The sequence below is a fragment of the Apteryx mantelli genome, chromosome 5 (assembly GCF_036417845.1).
Source record: "Apteryx mantelli isolate bAptMan1 chromosome 5, bAptMan1.hap1, whole genome shotgun sequence".
Lineage (NCBI taxonomy): Eukaryota > Metazoa > Chordata > Aves > Apterygiformes > Apterygidae > Apteryx > Apteryx mantelli.
The window spans coordinates 18,868,446-18,890,848 of NC_089982.1; the positions used below are offsets into that span (position 1 = coordinate 18,868,446).

Genomic DNA, 22,403 nt, shown 5'->3' on the forward strand with positions numbered 1-22,403 from the left:
GCTGTGGCAACGCTGATCAGCAAGGTACAGAAGTGACCTGTTTGTACTATTTCCAGATCAAATTACTGCAGATAGGATATTTGGCAGCCGAGAAGATGGTTTGAGGGATTCATGTTAACAGTTGCCACATTTAAGTACAGGAGCTTTAGGAAAGGTGGTTCTCCTTGATGAAACCTTGCTGTAAATGCTCAGGCCAGCACTCCAAGCTTGCTGACATTTGATGTGAACTGAAAATCTTATTAGCCTGGTGTGTTCTTTTGATGGTGCCTAATAGAGCTTGGTTTGTTTCTTCCCTTGGAGAAATATTCAGATTCTTCAATTTTACTTTTTCTTTTTTTCTTTTTGGCCCTGTTATTTGTACTCTGTGCAGCCATTACAGACCATGTAATTATATACTGGTTCGTATATGTTATTACACATTTTGTGTATACATAATTCATACTAATATACAAGGATAGGGTAAGATGCGGTTACATTTCTGGATTCAGATCTTTTTTTTTTGTGGCTTTCCTTTTTCAGACATTTTATGCTGTTTATGCATTTCAAGCAAGAAATGATCAGGAACTCAGTCTTCAGGAGTACCAGAGGGTTAGGATACTTCGTTTTTCTGACCTGAGTGGCAATAAAGAATGGTGGCTAGCAGAAGCCAAAGGTCAGAAAGGATATGTACCATCTAATTACCTTGGGAAGATGACATATGCTTAGGAACAGAAAGGTCCATTGAGCCAGTTTCTCTGAAGTAGACAGAATAATAATCTATTACGGTTTGCAGCAAGCAAGGCAAACTCGCAAGTGATTGACAGAAGCCATGATATCAGGTACAGCACACAGATGATATTGAGAACTTCCATTCTCCGAAAGCCATCACCTTGTCAAGACCTGAGGAAGAAAACATTTAACAGGAAGACTGATTCTGATTAACGTCCTGAAGAGCTTGCTCTTCCATTACCCCATAATTTTCTCTTTTGTCAAACACTGTCCTACATCAAAAATCAACCTACAAGTATAAATCACGTCTAAAATTATGTTTTTCTTCCATGGTATTAAGCAAATAATATTCAAGATGAAGAAAATTAACCTTGAAAAAGGATAAATTCTGTCTTCAGGGATTCTGTAGTTCAGACTGAATTGTTCCTGAACCTCTATCTTGGTCAACACAGACCCTTCTCAAAACTTGAGCTTTTGGATGTTTGTTTTTATCTTCAGCCACTTTTGTAATGACTTGGAAAAGAAAAAGGGCTTCATTTTTTTAAGGAACATTTCACACATTATAACTTAAAACATACAGAATACATTGGTACCAGTGGCTGGGCTCAGGGAAGAAGGTATGTTTAATTAAACATGGAAATGTGTTTGGGGGTTGAGGGGGGGTGTCACAAAAGAAATAGGTACCATGAAATTTGGAAGTTACAATATTCAAAAAAATTACACAACTATTTCATATCATAGGAAACAGCTTGTAGCAATACGAATGTGCATCAGGATTGAAAAACATCTCCACACTAACTGCTTTATATTGCAGGATCTGCGTACTGAAACAGAACTTGTGTTATTAGACTTGAGAAATCTATGCTTAAAAAAAAAAAGTCAAGCAGTGCTATTTCATGAATATTTGCTGCCTATCTGATTCCTTAGGTCAGATACAGAGATCACAATGTCTAGTAAATAAGCTAGGACTCAAGATGTGTCAAGATCTCTCTTCCAGGAAAAATCATCATTCTCATTCGCAAAGTGCCTGACATTAGATTGAACAGTGAAGAACGTATTGATGAGCTGATTCACTCTTCATTAGATTCAGAGTCAAGGCCTGCATTTTACTAAAGTACCTTCAGAACTGTTAATGCTATTTAAAAAGTTAAAATAGTTCACACTGTATCCTCAATGAGCATGGGAAAATGTAGAAGCCTGAGGAAGGACATGATATCAAGTACTAGTTGTTTAGGTTCACTGACTACAGTGATCTTTAGGACAGGCCAGTGCCCCGCATTTAAGCTAGACTGAACGGTGACCTAACAACATAGTGTTGCTGTTGCCATTGATAACTAATTTCATCACAGCTGATTTTGTTAGAGTAATGCCTAGGACCTCAAATGATGAACGAGGACCTTATTGTGCTAAACAGTGCAAAAGGGGGGGAAAAAAAAAGGCTATGCTTGAAGCAGTTGGTGTAAATGAAATACAAGCCTCTGTCAGGTATTTTCTGCATAGCTGCATAATTCCTTATTATTGACTGACCATTAAAGTGACAACACTATTAAAACAGATGTGTGTGTGGGGAAAGGTTGCTGATCAAGGGTATGCACTAAAGCTGTTGGCTGTCAAGTTTCTGCCTCATGTTGCTAAAATGTGGGGTATGAAGATAAAATGATTGAAATCCTTACTAAGATGTAGTAAGAATAACTTGCCAGCAAATAGAGGATGAGAGGAGTTAAGGAGCTGAAGCAAACAGTTTTTGCTACACTAATGAATCCGGTTTCATTTTCTTGAGTGTCCCATATTTTCATTTTATTATGCTAAAAAGCTAGGGAATGTTCTTGAATTTGCTCAGATGATGAATGCAGTGGATCACAGAGATGAAATCCTAACATTTGTGCTGGATTAAATCATATGATAGAGAAGCTTTTGAAATTCTCTGAGATGGACATCCAGAAACTGGTGTGTGAAACTCTGAACTACTGCAATCCAATGAGCAGTAATAATAGATACCATACTGTTTTGTGTAACTGTACACAACCTTGTGCACTTAAATCTTGCTGTTTCCCTAGCGAGCAAAAAAAGGTTCCCATCCATTTCATTAATGACTTAAATTGTTATTACAGAAAACTTGCCTCTAGGTTAAGTGAAGAAAATAAATCTTCGGGGTTGGGGGGTGGGTAATCAGCTTGGATGAATGGACTGAAAGATGTAGAATTGCCCTACTACAGTTTGCACTACTTTGGCTTTTATACTTTAACGTTATGGTGAAGATGAACACAAGAAGCTTTCCAACGTCTCACATTTCAGAATATTTTATTTGGATGTGATCCATATTTTGTATTAGTTGAAACAGTTTTAGAAATGACTGAATTGAATTTAATAGGTTTAACGCAGTCATATAAGCACAATGACAAAGTTTTGTATTTCAGATACTGAAATTAATTAAGAGTCAGAAGAAAAAATTTCTAAAGTCTTAGTTCTGAGAGCTCAGCTTGAGTCATATAGAGGGCCCTGATTTTGAGAGAGCACTGTGTGTGTTCCCCATGAAAACTCAGGCTCTGTGAAGGTGTCTCAAAGTGTATTCAAATGCTGCTCTCCAAAACATTCGCTAGGTATCCTGACGCAACAAAGAATGAAGGACGAAGCCTAAGGGAGCCAGCCACCTAAATTTCATAGAATTTCTGTGGAATTTGTGAACTTCTAACAGGCCATGTGAAACCCCAGTCTATGGATAAGACCCATAATAATTTTTATATTTTGGGAGAATTTATATGACTTTATATCTTCTTTCTTATCCTCACAAAAACTTGGGATTCACAAAGAGTACTTTGTTAGGCTCAGGTGGATTAATCATTTCAGAAATTCAAAGTTTTAGCTGTTATAATTTGATGAGATTACATATATATTGCAAGCTTTTATCTTTGTCTAAAACATATGAATGCAAACTAGAATTTTTGCAAAAATGAAGGGAAGCTCTTGGAATCTAAAGCCTGCCTACATTAAGGAGATTTACAAAATTTCAGATTAGACCTGCTCAGACACATTATTGTTGAGGTAGCACTTTAAATACTAGAAACTCAGCTCCGTTAGGACTCCAGAAATTGCTAAAAACTATGCAATGTTTTTGCAGTTGTTTCCTTAATGTAGAGGAGATTACAGTATTCTAAGAGTTTTCTTTTTCCTATTAATGACAAAACTAATTTATTTTGATTGAAGCAGAGACAGGCCATGGTTTAATAGACTGATCATGCATATATTCAAACGTGCATTTTACTGACTTGACCCATTGAGACAGTGAGCATTCAAAAATATTTCCAAGATTGGGTCCATTTGAACTGAAGTGTTTCTTCCTTCAGGGGATATATATTTAGAGTGTTGCCATTGATTTCTGTGCAATAACCTGGAGTCCAGTAAATATCCAAGCCAAAGAACAGCACAGAGTCTCTGGCTCTGATCTTTGGCAACTCTGTGCTGCACCATGTTCCCTCTGCTTGAAGGGTACTTGTGAACCTTTACTAAGGATTCACCTTTTCAGCACAGATTGAAGAATGATTCCTGCTGACATTGCACCTTAGGAGGCTTCACTGAGTAAATACCTCAAATACTAACGAACACTCTTGCTGTCATTTTGAGATAGCTTGTAAAAATGCAAGTATGTGAAAGAGACCTCATACCTGCAATTGCAAATCTGGCTATGACAACGCTGGTGCCTGCAGATCTATTACTGATAATTCCTCTTAAAAAATTGTTTGTTCAGAAATTGTGAAAAATCTTCTTTTAAATTATTGTAATAATAAAAATATATTTTTGTAAAGATATGTTGTTTTTTTTCCTAAAACAAGACTTCCTAGTCATCTTTCCTAAATATGAGGCACACAAACTTCATTCTGATCCCTTCTTCTTTCTGCCCTACACTGGATTCCTCAGCATGAAATCTGAATTCAGTTGAACAGTACTGTAGAACAGACTGCCTTCCTGAAAAATCAGTTATTAATTCTATCCTAACTGTAACTTCAAAGCAGAAAACATCCATTCCCTCAATCTATTCTGTTTTTCAACAGTGCCTATCTTACGTATTCAAGAAAAACACTTGATTTAAAAGACCAGGTCTATGCTTTAAATCCTTCCTGATATAACACTTCAAAGAATCACAATCCTAACTGACATTTTTATACCAACAGAAGGAGACTTTATATTTCATTTAGGAAGCTGGTAAAGTTACAGAGGAAAAGTCTTTTGCTCATATAAATTGCAGCTATAGTACAGATTTTGCTAATATAGCTATATCAGCAAACACCATCTCAACTTGGTCTTATTAGAGGGAAAAGACAGGTTTGCATAAAAAGTATAGCATAAGTTATTTTATTCTAAAATGAACAGGAGATAACCTACAGTCAACCCCTACCAGAATTCCAGAAGTAAAAACATCCAGATATCCTTGAATCAGGTCTCAGAGGAATTTTAAAATGGGACTAGCTACCATAATTTGAAAACAAAAATCAAATTTTCCCCACTTTGTTCTCTCCATAAATGATACCTACAAGCAAACTGCAGAGTTCAAACATAAGCTCCCGGGCTCTCGCAAGCAAAACTATATGTATATTCAGAGGCACGACTGAGGCAGTTTTACATCTTGAATCTTCCTGTGGGAGCAAATTTTACTACTAGAGCAAATGCCTTTACACAGGAGCACTCTAGCCATTAAAAGAATCTATCTGCATGCTCTACTTCGTAGTGTAGGCTATATTCTTCAGATTAACATTTAGGAGGCAAAAATGCCTTCTGTTTGCAAATGAAAACCGGTTCAATGTCTTTTCCTACCATACCATCATAAAAAGCCTTCTGTGCTAGAGAGCAGGAAAGATAGCTTGATCCAAAGGCAATAAAAACTTCTGGATTCCTCCTCTCTGCTGTTATTTTTCAATCACCCTGGAAGCTACAGGCAAGAGAAAGATAAAACCTTTTTTCCATCCCCCCCACAGGAAGGGATACTAGAAAAAGAATGCAAATTCTCCAGGTAGCAAAGAACAATCCTGAGCAAATGAAGCTATTTCTTGGGATGTTTAAGAAACCTTAGGTCTAAGTCTTGATTGCGCAGAGGGGAAAGGAGGTGAGGAAAATAGCTGCATGTATCAGCTTTACACATATTTAAAATGTAGGATGATAAAATAAGCTGTAGTTTTCACCTGTCCTAAAGCCTGAGGCATTTCCCTACTTAGAGATGCTCCCCTTACCATGGAAAGGGCAGAGAGGGGATTGTTGCATGCTGGTCACAAATGGCGAGACTCAAGACACTTTTTCAGCACTCAGTGTGCACGGCCTGAACCACGAGACTGAGACCTGAATGAAACATGGAGCAGCTGAGACGAACAGAGAGCGCACAAGGGAGGAAGAACAGCTCAGGGGTGCAGGCGGACAGGCTGGCAGACCTCATGCTTTCTCCGTTACCTTTCTCAGCAGCAGTGGGTAAAACTCTGGAAACAGCTGAAGGCAGGCCTGTGGGTGTGAAAGCTAGGTCTAGTCAGGAAAACGCCGCAGGCAGGCCTGAAGGGGCAGTTCCCAGGAGGTAGCTACAGCATGTACATACTTCCTTTTTATCAGCGGCCAGGTGAAGCGCAAGACTGCACCGGGGCTGGGGGACTGAGCAGGCTCCGGTGCTGCAAAAGGAAGAGGGAGACAAAGCTGATCCTACCAACACTTTGGAACTAGGAATTTAATACATTGAGCTTGAACAACTGCCATGCACAGAGATGAATGCCTTTCCCCACACCCTCTTTGGAGTTATTAGTATTACTGGCAGTCAGGCAGAGTACCTAAGATGCTGCTAGATAAAAGTCACCTTGGCACTGCTGTCGTGCTGGAACATGCTTGGATGCAACTCACAGCTTCTCTCTTGCAATAATCCTATAGCATCTGCTTCATTTTCTCCTGGAATGGAGACACTAAGCAACAATGCAAAGTAAACAGATATGACAGTTCCCATACAAGTCTTTGAGTATGTCACTGAGTATAACAAGAAATGTAGAGTTAAAAAAAAAAAACTTAAATTTTTTCGTTAATCCTTGTGAACGCAAAATATGAACTATCATTTCCATGAAGGAATAACGTAAAAAAAAGTCCCTAAACAATCTTTTATATTTGAAATCTATGAGATTACAAATATTTTTGATCTATTTTAACATCTAACATACCTGATATTATTTCTGGCACTTGCAAATACAAGCGAACTAGAACGTGGGTTTCTGAATAGAAAAAGGTTTCTGAATGTCCCTGCCCCCCTTCCTAAACCAAACAAAACCAAACAAAAAAACCTTTGTCCCATGAATGCCATGGACAGACAGCAGGACAACCTCCTTGAAAATTCAGGTCAAGTCTGCTCTTGTAACATTGTCACATCTGTAGTCTATATGACAACCCTAACAAGGGTGTATTAGGATTCCCATTCCGGGTTACATGGATCCTAATACTCGACCTCCCCAGTTCCTGATCCTGGCCCTTGTGCCTTCAGGCACTGCTGGCAGTCTAGCCAACCCCAAAATCCAGTAGTGAGACTGCCACCGGTCACAGAACTGTATGTGCAAGTTCAGAACTGGTTTTTTTTTTCACCTCAGTTTTTCCTCTAATTATGAGTTACAAGATAAAACCAGTACCCTAATATAGCTGGGTAAGGTCTGTGTCCCATGATTTCTTTGTGAATAGCCTTACGTAGCTAGAAGATTGGAGTCAACTTCCTTTAAGCTTAAGGCTCTTCTATCTCCAATGTATTTTGGCCCTCCTCTCCAAATTGCATATGGAATTTCAACCCTTCTTCCCTGGCCTTAAAACTTACCTACAGACAAGCCTTGAAAGTTCCTATCAGAAATTCTGCAACAGTTTTCTATAAATTTAAATGTAGGAGCCCTCCAGCAGATCTGAGGAGGCATTCATGAGCAGAATCCTCCTTCTGAAAGACAAACCTCCAAGGGGAGGAGAAAGAAATGGAACTTCTGGAATATAAGAGATCCATTTGCTACTTTGAGTAATACGAAGGAAGACATGCATTTGTACACATATATTTCTGTCTCTATCATCCCACCAAAACTGCTGGAAAAGCTACTGATTTGAAAACTCTAATAGACATATTTTTTAAAAAGCAACAAACTACAACAAAAACCTCCCAACACTTGCTAGGGCTAGAAGGTTTTTATTCAACACTTTATATGGACTTTAGTGACCAACACTGTCACTAACTACACCAGACTAAAGAGATTTCTGCCCTTGCTCCTTCCTTGTATGAGAAGGCAGTGATTTGAGCAACTGTATTTTAAATAACAATCATAAAGGCTACAGTGCAACAGTTAAGAGACTGGAAGCTACATTTTCCAAGACAGGCTGGCAGGCATTACTGCTTTAACACATGCAAGACTTGTGAATTTTACAGCGGTACTTACAGCATGGAATACTTACGTGATTGAAAGGTCTCGTGTTTCAGGAGTGCCAGAAGGGGAGCTAATGTATACGCTCCCAAGATATTTCCTTTTTTCTTCTATATTTCCTTCTCTCACATCATTGAAATACAAGAAATGAATTCAATAGGTTTTAGATGTGGTTCAACAGGATTGTGTATTTAATTCAAATACATACTGTCTTCCACTTATTTTCCATTCATATTACAACAGGACAGTCTTAAGTTTCTTCATAGATTAAAAGAGCTCAAAAATACTGTTTTAGCTCTTTCACCCTTATTACAGGTTAGGGGTCATTCATTTTTTGCCAATGCTCTTTTTGCCTCCTACAGAGAATTACAACAGCAAAGTGACCAATGAAGTTTCTCAGTATATAAAAATAAAAAAGGCCACTTAAAATTCTCACTTCAGATAGGATATACTGTTCATTGTTAATTTTTGGAATCATTTAAAGAAAGATTTTTTTCCCCTGAGGAACTGTATAATTCAGGATCAACTTCATTAATTCTGCATAATACAGACAACCCTGAACAGCAGAAACATTTCTCAATTTAAGTATTGGAAAATGGGGTATGAAAGAAAAGCGGCAATGATGTCCCAGATTAATAATACTTTTATTAATAATGCGATTTAAGAATGACAGGTTCTGGAAGTCCAATTTATTAAGGGTGCACATAAATCTATTTTCTTTATATGTGAAAAAAATCCGAGGTTAACAATGTCACATTTCAGATCTTTGAGCTAAAAAACAGGAGGCATATTATAATGAATATTCCTCTATCATATTCAATTCACAGATTTGTGAAGTCAGAGAGAACTGCAAGGATCATCTAAGTCTGACCTGTAGAACAAGGGTTTTGGTCTTCCCTGATTTAACTACTGTTTCAGTCTAACTGTTGTTGTTGTTGTTGTTGTTGTTGTTGTTGTTGTTGTTTTTTTAAGAAAAACCATCAATGCTGTTGTTTTACAGAACACAACCAACAAAGTTAACAAGCAGCTGTATTACTTCTTGAGTTTCTTTTGAGCAGCTTTCTTCTTGACCATTTGTAACCTTTTCATAGCATTGAGCTGAGATTCCTGAGAAGTCGGGCCTTTTAGGGAGGCCGACTGATTACCAGTATCTGCTGCGGTTTTGCTTGCACTGCCCCCGCTGTTACCCGCGGTCCCACTGTTGCCATTCCCACCGGGCACCTGGCTGCTGCTGCTGCTGGGCGCAGTACTGCTGGGACTAGGAAGACCTACTTTGCTGACATTGTCGCTGCTTACCGAACGGCTGAGAGTGGTTTTTCCCAGTGTCAGAGGTGGAGGCGGCTTCAGCTGAACAGGGTTTGTGCTGTTGTTAGCCGAAGCTACTTTTGACCCTAGTCCTGGTTTGGAAGTTGCCAACCCTGACAAACCCACAGGTTTCTGATTATTAGAAGAGGCTGCAGGTTTCCCACTGGCACTCTGTACTGTTGATCCCAGTTTGGCAGTTGATGGACTGGCAGAGGAGGTTTTGACTGCAAAAGCAGCCCATCCTGTAAGGCCACTGGTTGCTGAAGAGGAAACACTTGTACTGGCTGAGTTCCCCGAAACTGCTGCTGAGGTCTAAAATAAATAAATGTTACTATAATAAGAACTATTTATTTGTGTAATACATCATGACAGGAATAGATCAAGCTTCCGTTTCTGGTTTTTCCCCAGGAACACCCATTGGACAGTATTTCATCACTGGCCTCTACAGTTAAAAGCATTAACAAGGAAAGGAAAGGATGCAGGTGCAGCTAACTTTTAATTTCCCAACCAAATAAATCCAGTATTACCTTTTCTTTCCCCTCTTCTGTACAGCTAACAGGCTACCATATGGCATCGTGATCTCCCAATAAACTATAAAAGATGATTTAACTGAAATAATTACAAAAAGCCCAAACTTGTGAAGTATAAATGATGGAGGCAATTGCTTAGCTTTTATTATTTACTGTGGTTACCTGGTGTTGCTTTTTAACAAGATGACAGATGCTCAGACAAAAATCAGACCCTGAGCAATTAAATACTGCAGATATTACAGTCTTTTGGCCAAAACAGGGGTGTCTAAACTTTCCTTTTCCTTCCCCTCGTTTCCTCACCACAATACATAACTAAAAACCTTAAGAAGTCACTGAACTTCTTTCCTTCAGTCTTTCCATTCAGGCAGTGTGATAGACAGACTTTTTGCAGACATTAACTGTGGTTCCTACACCTCAATACTACCTACTCCCAATTTTCAGTTGGGGATAACACACGTCAAATTATTAAACCAGAGCTACAAAGGGCAGGGTCAAAACTAAAATTAAAATCCTATATTCAAATAATATCTCTTCCATAATATATCCAAATATTTTGTAAACAGTAAAGAAGATGAATGAAATTGGACCGCATTCCTACAACCCCATTTAGGAACACAAGTAACTCTGCTGCAGTGAAAGTTATTTATACATTAAGTGCTTGAGCAGTAGTCATCATATTATTCACAACAGCTTCCATGCAGGCAAAGCAACTGCAAACATAACTTGGAGCACATGAATAAATCATCATGATTTTGAGTTACAGATGTGCTTTCCTAGATAAGGGTCATGGTTTGTTAGACTACTTTGTTATTTATTATGCTGCTTCTGGTTTACTATCTTTAACCAGCTCATAACAGTATGTATTGAATAACTCAGAGAAGCAGAAACATGTGACAACATATATGAGAAGGAGCAGCCTTCTAAATTAGATCTTACGGCGGTCAGCTGGGTTTCCCTATTACCATGAGAAAAAGCCTTCTAATTACTAAAATATGCATATGTGACTTGGCCACAGAGAGCAAATCATATCTTTTATACAATTATAAGGGCTCCTACTTGTACAAAATATCATTAAAGAAATCCCATGAGTAAATTCTGTTCTCTCCTCTGTAACATAAAAATACAGTCAAGAGCTGGATGCTTTAGGGACTCATAATTGAATCAAGAATTTTTTTTTAAAACTCTTTTAGTGCTAATGCAAAACCACTATGTTATGGTACTACTTAGTACACATGGAATAGCAGACTATTTTCAGTTGCGGTTCTTATGAGGAAGGATTGGCCTAATTAAAATTATCATATCTGTGCAGTGAAATGTAAACTCTTCCTCTGGAAAATTTAAACTACATTACCTTGACTTCTGTTCTCTTGAATGCTAGAAAAGCTGGTGGGGTATCAAGTTTTAACTTAATTTCTGGCTTCTTGACCAACGGATCTTTCACAGCTGGTGCAACTGAAACCACAGCAGGAGCTGGTTTTTGAGGTGGTTTTTGTGTCTTTTGAGCCTGCATAAGTGGTAGAAAAAAACGCAAATTAGTTATGGCCCCCATAACATTGATTGGTTTAACAAAAAGCACGAGCATTATCAGATTGCAGTCTAGCTTTTGCAATATTAGATTTCAAGCTGAATGGTGCCTGAGAAATAAGTCAAGACTGCGGCTGTGTGAGTAGTGCTGAGTATGTTACTATGGAAAGAGTCCAGCCAAAAAGCATACTGAATAGGACTTGCTATTTCAGCGTGGAGAGAGAGGCAGTGTTGTCACTTAGGGAATAGGAAAGCACAGGGCCTTCACAAGAAGAGGGAGAAGAAAGGTGAACTTGAGGAAGGTATGGACAGAATCCAGCAGTACTGGGACCCACGCTGTGGGAGTCCGCTAAGAAGTGGTGGGTAAGACGGTAGAATTTATGCTGAAACAAAAAGAGGAGCTTGGCATCTTGAAGGGAAAGGTTGGATTGCTGCAACGCCTATCCCATTCAATAACTGCCCTCAAGCAAACAACCCCTCTGAGTTCAAAGACCTGATGGTCATCAGAATAATCAAGTACTTCAGCAAGTGATGATAGCTCCTTGGCCAGGATCTTACATTGCCTCCTTTTCTTGTTTCTTTAATAAAGTCATTTCAACAGATAACAACTTACTAAGTTTCCATAAAATAGATCCAAAACAGAACATGTTTTCTGATGTATGATGACGACTAAAGATGGGCGAACTAACAATTAATGTTTAGTGCACCCAAAGATGTTTTCTTACTCCAACATTTGTTTCTCACAATGAAATGAGTGGACTGACTCTACTGTGGCATCAGGAACAATTAGTCTGTTTAGTTAGAAATTAACACACAGATGAATCAAAATAAAGGGATTTTTTTCCAGGAAGGTGCTACTCAGCTTATTATGAAGTCTCAGAACACCCAGCACTTCAGATCTGGACCAAAATTTGCAGTCTGTTGTTAGAGGAAAACATCCATTTCCACAACTGAGATGAAAATTAAAACTATAGGGCTATATTGTAGATTTGTACTAAAAGTCAGTATCACCTGAAATAAGTGTTTTTAACTATTGCTTCCCAAGTAGGAAAGAATCCTATCTGACTCTTCTTTATTCAACTTTTGCTTCTAAAAAAGCATTGTTTAAATAGTACATTACTGCTCTTTCAGAAGTTACATTAAAAAGCACAGCAGCAGCAATAGAAACACTGCTGTGAAAAATGGTTCTTGAACAAGCTTCTAAAGATTTCTGTAACCTTAAAAAAACAAAACAAAAAACCCTCATTTATCAGAAATAGCCTGCTGTATTCAAGTAGTATTCATGCTAGACAAAAAAAAAAGACTCCTACCATTCTCTTCATCTGTCTGGTACAGCGTGCACAATACCAAACAAGTCGAGGATCATTCACTTCCTTGTCTGTCACCTGAGGTTTATGGCAATCCTGGTGGTAGAGATTATGGCACTCCTGACACTCCACTAACTGATTCCCAGAAGTAACTGTCATTTGCCTGCAGAGCAAATAGTTAAGAACAGATTATGGGAGAAAGCACTTTAAGGATTATCTAATTGTTGCAAATTTTGCAAGGCTTAATATAAAAACTAAAAATATTTTTGGTATCTCATGCATTTTCTACCTGTGGCAAATGAAATGTATTCCTTTCTTCTGGTATGAGTTCCTCCTAACAAATTTTTAGAAACTTTGTATTTTTTTTTTTTAATGTCAGCTCTCTCTCAAGAAAATCTAGAAATTTTACACTATTAAATGTGCATATATGGCACTGTTCACCTGTTTGATTTTTATATTAGAAATTTAAGTCTCATCTGCTTCACTTCACCTGGAGATTTTATGGATGACTCACTGTATACCAACGATATGACTTCCCCGTTCTAGTAGCATCCAAAGGCCTAGTCTACATTTGGATAATTTTGCTGTAAGCTTTTGAACAATACAGTTCAAGAACAAATAATTTCTCAAAGACAACCACGTAAGAGTGCTTTCTGCTCAAGGATTTAAAAGCATCATCATGCAAGATGATATACTACTTTACAGATGTTTTATTAGCCATTCTGTTGGCCCCTACTACACACACAGACACTTGGAATTTGAGATAATACCAAAATCATGGCAAGATGGAACAGAGAGGATTAACTGTGCAGTGCTGCCTTGAAGCAAACATGTAAGCTGGTGATGAGGACTTAATTTTATGTTGGCCTCTGGTGAAAGTAATCACGCTGTATAAATGACAAATTAGTGATATACACATGACTGGAAGTATGTCTGTGAATTAGCCAAATACCACTTTCCTAATGATTTCTTCTTTCAGATGACAAATCAGGCTATTTAATTGCTAAGCTGCTTTTGCTCATATCCCTGAGGAGCCAGGTGCCCAGGTAACCATGGAAACTCTATTTGTGAATGGGTGGGGAAAGGTAATACCTTATTTCTTTCTATAACAGGAAAATGAAGTCAGAAGATATTGTCCATATGGCCACTAGAGCATTTTCTAAGCAATATTTCTTTTTTAAATGGGCTATTCAAAAAACAAAGGAAGAAACCTTCCAGAAATACCAGCGCCTTTTATTTTAGGTTGACAATATTTTAAATGCCATTTTGTTTGTTTGTTTTTTCCTAAATAAACTGGATCAGAACAAAGCAGTGGTGTTTCAATCACGTCTCAGGGGAGGAGACACATCATCCTATTTTTAAAATTACAAAAGAACAATCCTAGACTGATTAGAAAAACTTGAACTTTTCATATCCAAAACCAAGTTAAACTAGCCTTATTGCAAGATGATTTGTTAATCAAGAAACAAACTTAATGATTTTTTACCTTATAAAACAAACAAAAAACTAATTTATTCATAAAAGATAAGGCTGTTCTTTCAAAAAATTTTTTTCTAGGAAATTTTTTTTTGGGGGGGGGGGAAGGGGGGTGCGAGAGCTCACTGTCACCTGCAAACTGCATGCAATATTTCTTCTTCATGTAACTGAAGAGCCATACCAGTGACTTCTGTTTTTCTAGAATCTGCGTGTGTTAGAAAAAGTGAAGTTATTTTAATACTCCCTCCCTCCTTGTGCCTAACTTGGTATTACAGAACAGGGAGGAAAAAAAGGAAATATGGCATCAAAGTTCAATTTTCTTGATCACTGTTACCCTTAGCAAATCTGTGTGTGTTATGGGAGCAACATCTGAGAGCAGAACATATCAGTTCTAACTCGAACTCTGACGCAAATCTTAAGAGGAGACATTCAATGTCTCTGCTTTAGTTTCTATATTTATGAAGTGGGAAGACTTAGTACTCAAACACACTCTTTCGCATTTGTGAATTCCTCAGCTGGGTTCCTGTCTTTAACTTACGTTCTTAGGTAACATAAGTATTAGCCACTTGACTCGGAACAAAAGGGAACCCACCTACTCTACCATTGGACATCATGCTTTCTCTCACTGTTGATTGAATACAAATATTAACAGGTGCCAGTTACCGGTGTCGGTTTCCGAATACTATACGTACCTGAGTTATTTTACAGAAGTATCCAATGCTTTTATATTTTACAGGTACATGAAAGTTAGTATTTCAATTCAGGGTGGCCAGACTCCAAAATGCCCACATGTTGGAAGTTGAGCAGTAAATAGTGGAAATACAGTCTTAACAAATGGGTTGGTTTCAGGAAACCTGAGGCATGAATGCTCTGAAAAACCTCCTACCCAGCCTGAGCTAGAGCACCAAACGATATCAACTCCAGCAGGTTTCATCTAAAATTAAAACAAAGCCTGAGACTTGGGTGACTGATGCCATCTTCTCTTTAACAGGCTGTTTCTTTTCCTGCTGCACTTCTCCCTCCCTCCAGTGTCAGTTTAATAAGAGCCTAGTTTAGTTAGTCAAGATAGATAAATCTTTTGCAAGAGCACTATGAAGTTGTGACCACAATGGTTAGCTAGAATCAATGCCTTCAGCAGCCAGGTAAGCTGAATGGCAGAGCTCAGAGAGTTGTGATCGGCAGCGCAGAGTCTAGTTGGAGGCCTGTAGCTAGCGGTGTCCCCCAGGGGTCAGTACTGGGTCCAGCCCTGTTCAGCTTCTTCATCAATGACCTGGATGAAGGGATAGAGTGCACCCTCAGCAAGTTTGCTGACGATACCAAACTGGGAGGAGTGGCGGATACACCAGAGGGCTGTGCTGCCATTCAGAGAGAGGTGGGCGGAGAGGAACCTCATGAAGTTCAATAAAGGCAAGTGCAGGGTCCTGCACCTGGGGAGGAATAACCCCATGCACCAGTACAGGTTGGGGGTTGACCTGCTGGAAAGCAGCTCTGCCGAGAAGGACCTGGGAGTGCTGGTGGACACCAAGTTAAGCATGAGGCAGCAATGAGCCCTTGTGGCCAAGAAGGCCAATGGTATCCTGGGAGTGTTGCCAGCAGGTCGAGGGAGGTGATTCTCCCCCTCTCCTCAGCCCTGGCGAGGCCACATCTGGAGTACTGCGTCCAGTTCTGGGCTCCCCAGTACAAGAGGGATGTGGCACTACTGGAGCAAGTCCAGCGAAGGGCTACTAAGATGATTAGGGGACTGGAGCATCTCTCTTATGAGGAAAGGCTGAGAGAGCTGGGCCTGTTTAGCTTGGAGAAGAGAAGGCTGAGAGGAGATCTTATCAACGTGTACAAGTATCTGAAGGGAGGGTGTCGAGAGGATGGGACCAGACTCTTTTCAGTGGTGCCGAGCGACAGGACGCGAGGCAACGGGCACAAACTGAAACACAGACACTTCCATCTGAACATGAGGAAAAACTTTTTCACTGTGAGGGTGACAGAGCACTGGAACAGGTTGCCCAGAGAGGTTGTGGAGTCTCCTTCTCTGGAGATATTCAAAACCCGCCTGGACACAATCCTGTGCAACATGCTCTAGGTGACCCTGCTTGAGCAGGGGGGTTGGACTAGATGATCTCCAGAGGTCCCTTCCAACCTCAGCAATTCTGTGATTCTGTAAGCATCGATTATGGAACAGCTAATGGAACCACAACCCTGGCCTGTGCTTTTCAAAACAAGCTGTTAGCCACACTAGGCCCCATAGCTCATTTTCTTTCTTCACTGCTCATTTCTCATTATGCCTGTGCATGTTTTCCTTTGCCTTGGGGAGATGCAGAATCAGTACAGCACAGCAGCTCAGGACCATCTATCTAAACCAAACTTTTCTTCCTCTCCTGTTGCTGAATGAGTTAATACCATGCTGGTTTTAGTACCATTTTAAAACACTGTCAAACCGGGCTTTGTCCCTTTAAGACAATAGCAGAAATAGAATGCGGAGGAAAAAAGGTAAAATTGAAAGACTTCTTTAATATTTTACATTTCAAGTGTTTCAACTGTTCTTCCTTTTTCAAAGTCTATAATACGAAGGTAAACATTCAAGCTAATACATGAGAATAATGCAACATGAAATCTCATCAATCCATGATTAGTTAAGTCACCTCATCTGCACAACAGGAATGACCATAGAAATGACTGAAGAACAAAGTTATAAAGGATGTATTTTTACAGTTGGCTTAAGCTGAGCTAAAATACATACCGGCACTGAAAAGCCAGCCCCATCTTCCTCCCTATCCTGGCCCCACATTCCTGCATCCACCCATGTGCCAGCACATTACACTCACTAAGCCGACTGAAATCGAAACCTACTGAAAAACCAGAGAGGGAACTGCTCCAGAAGCTGATCCAGCCGATCACTCAACTGTGTGAGCAGTACACCGCCTAAGCAGGGCGGGGAAGGAGGTGCAACTGGAGAAAGCCAAACTGTTCCTTTTGGCAGCAGTGGGGACATGCAGGAACATAAACCAATTATGAAATCAAATCCTTATTGAAGTGATTTGATCCCAGGGTGTATGTTCAAAAGCATATTTTATATTTTACCTCCTTGCAAATCTCACTTCTGTTAACAACATTCTGTTAACAATCCATCTACTGTTAAGTTCCAACTTTAGAGCCTTTACTGGAAAGCAAAAAAACCTGCCTGGACTGGAGGATGTAACACATTTAGAAGGTTAACTGAAACAACATGGTTCTGTGTAAACAAATGGCAAACGATTATGGAGAGAGGAGCAACACACACAGAACTCGTAACGATGCCACTAAAAAGAATACTTCTACAGAAAAGAACTTGTTTTTTAGAGCGCTGCTTATCATTAGCTATTAATATTTCAACTTGTCTTCCAGTAATCGATAATCAGTATTTGTCATGCTAGATTTGCATCTTGTCTAACTTCATTATTTTTGACTTTATCTTTCCTGAAGAAGAAAAGTTATTTTTCCCATTAAAGACTCCATTTTCAAGAAGCCATTCTGATTCATGAAGGATGCTTAAATGTATTACTAATTTTAGAGGGGTGCTTAAGTGATTTCCAGAATATGAACTTCAGAAAATGTTAGCTAAACGGTATGCAGACAAAACAAAAAAGTAACTACACAATTGCAATGCAGCAATGTTGACTTACCTGCAAACAACACAGGCCAAACCCATTTCCATAGCAAAGTCATCAGCACTAGTTTCCTCAAAGCTAGATAAATCAGGCATGGATAAATCCTTGCTTGTCTGAACTGTAATAGGAGATGAACGAGCCTCTTGCTTCTCTAGCCTTGGTTTCTTTGGAGCATCAACTCCTTCAGCAGTTTCCCCTTTCAACTATTAAACACAGAGAATATGAAAAAGCAGAAAGCTAATGGATATTACTAAAACAAGAAAATGACTGGAAAGACTAGGTTAACACTATAAGAAGGTATACTATACACAGCACACACATCACACCTTTGCCTTAGATAGATATTTTCTCCAAAATATTTATGAACTAAAAGCTCAAGGCCACTTTCTGTACTTAGCTGAAAATCCGATTGCCTTGGGAAACACCTATTTCAGATTGCTACATTTTATTAACCTTTCAAGAAAATTTTAGTATATTTAAAGCATTCAGAGAATAAATACAACAAAAGCTTTGTTGGACTGCCTACACAGCAACATGATTGCATAAGACAGCTCATAGGTTATGGACAATTAGGTAAGAGTTGAGTTACACTAGTTACACATGAAGAGAGCTTTTGTGTATAACATTTCCAAATGTATTAGCCACACTTTTTTACTAGAGAACAAAAAAAATAGACTTACTTTATCACCGGATCTCTTTTCTGTTTCTTTTTTCACCTTTTCTGATACAGTGGGCTTGCCATTGTTGTTGCCTGAAGGCAAACTAGAAGAAGCTTTAGGCTCTTGCTTACTGGAAATAGGTTTGGTAACAGATACTTTTGGTTGCTCTACTTCCTAAAACAAGAGAAGCAAAAACTGAAGGCAAATCTTACATGAGTTACTTCCTACTTTCCTATTAGATTGCAGGCTAGGCAAACATGTCTTCTACACGCATGTAAAAGCATGGAATGACATTCCTTGTCAAACAACTGCTCACCTATGTATGCCTACATATATATATGTGTGTATATATATATGTATATTATATTTTATAAATATATTTATAATTTTCAAATTTTTTCATATCACTTCCACAAATTAGTGTGTTTAAGCTGCAGTCAATTATTAAAACCTCCTCCTTATCACTCACCTTCCAGAGAAAAAGTGTTTCTTTTCTAAAGACAGCTTCCCTTTGAAACATTAATTAAAAGGGAAAACTTTTCTGCTTTTAAAATTCAATAAGATAATGAACATGAATTTTCAGAGAGTTCTGAAGACAAAAATTCAATGTATGCTGAAAATGTAAGTTGACATCTGATATCACTGGACATCAATACTTCATTCCCTCATGGAGAAAAATATTGACCTGTGCTTAATCTCAGTCCATACTCACCTTTCAGGTTAATACATTTAGATATACATCTCAACAGAAATCAATAGTTCTTATTAGTTATGCATTAGTGTCAGGAATGGATAATAAGCAAGTCTGTAAATGAGTGATTAATCACAACAACGTGTTCGAGCAAGGTACCCCCCTCCACCTTAGTAAGATATGGGTGAATCTCTGCTGTAGACTGGGACTGGGACTGAGCCTCGAGCTTCAGCCCTGCAAGTTTACTGACTTCCTGTTGAATCCCCAGTCAGAAATGGATTTCTTCCTGTGTCTGACTGTCATGTCCCTGTGCTCCTCACTCTGTTCTTACATTTTCTTGTCAACAAACTAACCCTGTAGCCCAGGAATGTAAGGAAAGGAATTCTTTTATTTTTTCTATTTCTGGGCTTTGCTGTCCAGCTGATACTGGAGACACACAGAAGACAGAACAAAAGAACTTTTCCTCCAGCCCCAGTCTCACCCACGGGCAGGTGACTACCAGCCAGGCTTTTATCAGAATCAGCTTTTCAAGCCTCTTTGAGGTGTTATTCTGGTGCCCTGCTTCTTCTTTAAACTATAAAACCAATGTTTCTTTAAGCTCTGACAAAGAGGGCTCCTGAGGGTTTTGAGACCTGGTTTAGAGGGAGCTGTCATTTAGGTTTAAGGGAGTTAACAATTTGAATAGAGTTAGACCACATAGTACAAGCATCATGGATACAGTAGGAGTAACAGTGCCTTATATCCCTGTTTTTTTATTATTTGGAACCACGTACATGTAGAAACACCATATTACTAATGTATTAGCAAATAGACCATCATTAGAACATGCCAGCCTAACTTCTGGGCATCCTAAGGGAGACTGCAGCCTCATTAACCATATGGCTATAACATAGCAATATTGGGATTTCCTCGCTTGGTTATTTTCATACACTAATCTCAGAATCAAATATTCTCTCTAGCAGGTGTTTAGCCATTTTCAGTAGATGAAAAATAGTTTTTCACTATTGGACATCAATGGTTTCACCTTGCCAATCACTTTTGCTATAAACCACTGGGATTTTTTTCATTCTTATATGACTTCATCAACAGAATTTCAAGAAAGGAGATCCAATCTTATCAGAATATAACTTTTTTTTGTTTAATATTTATCCCTGGCAAAAATTTTATTTATTTTATTTGTTTAATATTTATCATGTTTATGAGCATTTAGTTTTAATTGTAACTGGAAAAATCCATCATTTTGGTTCACCTTGGATAGCCCGTATGATAGCTAAATAACAAAAATGCCAAAGTCAATATTAAATCAAATACGAAATATATTATTACAAAGTCATGACACTTGCGATATAGTGCAGAATAGGTCTTTTACAGGTCTGAACATACCGACAAGGTAAAAACAATTATTTTTCATTAACTTCAGTTAATGGAATGGAGTATGCTGCATAAAAGCAGAATGATCAATGTGAACACTCCACACTTACTTTTCCTTTTCCCTCCACTTCTAATTCTGTTTTAACATTTCAGCTGTAAAAGTCAAACTAGGAACAGCTAGAGCTTTAATAAAGCATACGAAAATGACCCATGCTCTCTTATTACTGATACCTTCTGAGAAGGACGATAGCTTGAATCGGTTCCTCTGGCCAAAGACTCATCGAGGAGTGCTTTCAGCTTTTCAGCAGAATCCTTACTCTTTGAATGCAGGAAGCCTAGGGCTTTCAAAAATATGGGATCAAGCTCCAAGTTCACTGTAGTAGCCATAGCAGTAACTCTGAAGGAAAAGTAAAAAAAGAAAAACAGAAACCTTTATTCATGTGGGGCATAGCTCAAACAGCACGGGCTATCTCACAGAAGATTTTTTTTTGCAAAAGAACATTACATTAAATCACAACTCAGGTAATACATGAATTAAAAACAAAATAAAACAAATAAAGATCACATAATTGGGATGAAAACTATAACCTTGAAAACTGACCACTTCTAACCGGCATTAGAAAATGACTGCTTGTGAACTTAAGAAACACAGGGCTTGAATTCAGCTTTACATCTGAAATGATGTTAGACTCACTCTTTGGTATATCTAATGCTCAGAAACTAAACTCATCATGCTTACATAAATGGAACAAATATTCCATAATCTTGATATACCGCATATATAGGATACTGAAGTATATGTAAAAGAAGTGTAAACTTCAGGAAAAGCAATTTACAAACTTCTCCTTCACGTTAAAGTTGCACATACAATGACTTATCTCATTGCTCATTTGAGAATAACATAGAAGAATATCTTGCAGTAAAATTCACTTTTGGTACTTTTCAAAAAGCAGCTCATTGTAACATGCAATATGAGAAGATATAAAACAGCTAGTTTACAATTTTACATATTTAAAAAAAAATCTGAAAAAAATATAGTTGTCTTTTAAATTTAGCTGAAACAGCAAGAAAATATACAACTCAGACTGTTATTTATCCAAGTCCCCTTGTGACAGTTGATTGGTTTTCAAGTCAAGTAAAGACTATTCAGAGCTTTTAAATGCCAGAGTGTCTACGTAAATGGAACGAAGTGAGGAAAAGGGTAGAATGAACATAAAAAATATCTTTGCTTGATAGCAATCGTGTCCTGCACTAGGAGCCTTCTCTGTCAACTTCTTCAACAAAAGCTCTCAGGATCTGCAGTTGCATCAGAAATTCTCCCTACAGAGCAAGACAGCCTGGTAACCTAATCAGCAATTAACAATTACTAAAGCGAGGAAAAACACAGGAAAGGAAAGCTCCTGCACCTTTCCAAACAGATGAGAGAGAGCATTCTTAACAATCCCTTCAAACCTCATGTGAAATGTATCAGGACATTTTATTTCTTCTGCAATAAGCTAGAAGAGACCCTTGAAAGGGCTTTCGCTAGTTCTGCTCAAAAGCGCTGCTTGGACAACTTTTTTTCAGGTGGAGCTTCTGAGGTCTCGTACAACTGAACTCCTTTTGATATTCAAGGCAGCGAACCTCTACCACCCTGGCCAAGACACCAGCAGTGGCAGGCTGCTGCCTCAACTCCCAGAAGTCTCCAGGAACCTTTATCTCATGCTGGGCTTTTCACAAGACACCAGAGAATCACTCTGCCAAGATCATCAATGAGTTCAAAAATCCAATAGACTTCATACAGATTTT

The 22,403-nt window shown here is 38.5% G+C and overlaps 2 protein-coding genes across 4 annotated transcripts in view; one reads left to right on the forward strand and one right to left on the reverse strand.

Annotated features, from left to right (window-relative positions):
• Window positions 1–705, forward strand: part of ARHGEF38 (Rho guanine nucleotide exchange factor 38) — a 36,695-nt gene extending 35,990 nt beyond the window's left edge. Inside the window, exon 13 of the mRNA XM_067297581.1 lies at window positions 520–705. Within this exon, the coding sequence (XP_067153682.1) occupies window positions 520–705 (186 nt within the window). The remainder of the gene's footprint in view (window positions 1–519) is intronic.
• A 96-nt stretch (window positions 706–801) lies between these two features.
• The window catches only part of INTS12 (integrator complex subunit 12), a 28,736-nt gene continuing 7,134 nt past the window's right edge, over window positions 802–22,403 (reverse strand). For 2 of the 3 annotated variants that reach the window (XM_067297582.1, XM_067297583.1), the window contains exons 2-11: window positions 20,847–21,012; window positions 18,575–18,727; window positions 17,910–18,097; window positions 12,781–12,940; window positions 11,298–11,450; window positions 8,143–9,728; window positions 7,526–7,652; window positions 6,536–6,638; window positions 6,145–6,353; window positions 802–879 (exon numbers count right to left, since the gene is read on the reverse strand). In XM_067297582.1, coding sequence (XP_067153683.1) covers window positions 9,144–9,728; window positions 11,298–11,450; window positions 12,781–12,940; window positions 17,910–18,097; window positions 18,575–18,727; window positions 20,847–21,002 — 1,395 coding nt within the window. In that variant the 5' untranslated portion in view covers window positions 21,003–21,012 and the 3' untranslated portion in view covers window positions 802–879; window positions 6,145–6,353; window positions 6,536–6,638; window positions 7,526–7,652; window positions 8,143–9,143. The remainder of the gene's footprint in view (window positions 880–6,144; window positions 6,354–6,535; window positions 6,639–7,525; window positions 7,653–8,142; window positions 9,729–11,297; window positions 11,451–12,780; window positions 12,941–17,909; window positions 18,098–18,574; window positions 18,728–20,846; window positions 21,013–22,403) is intronic. The other variant, XM_013951741.2, reaches the window with a different exon arrangement.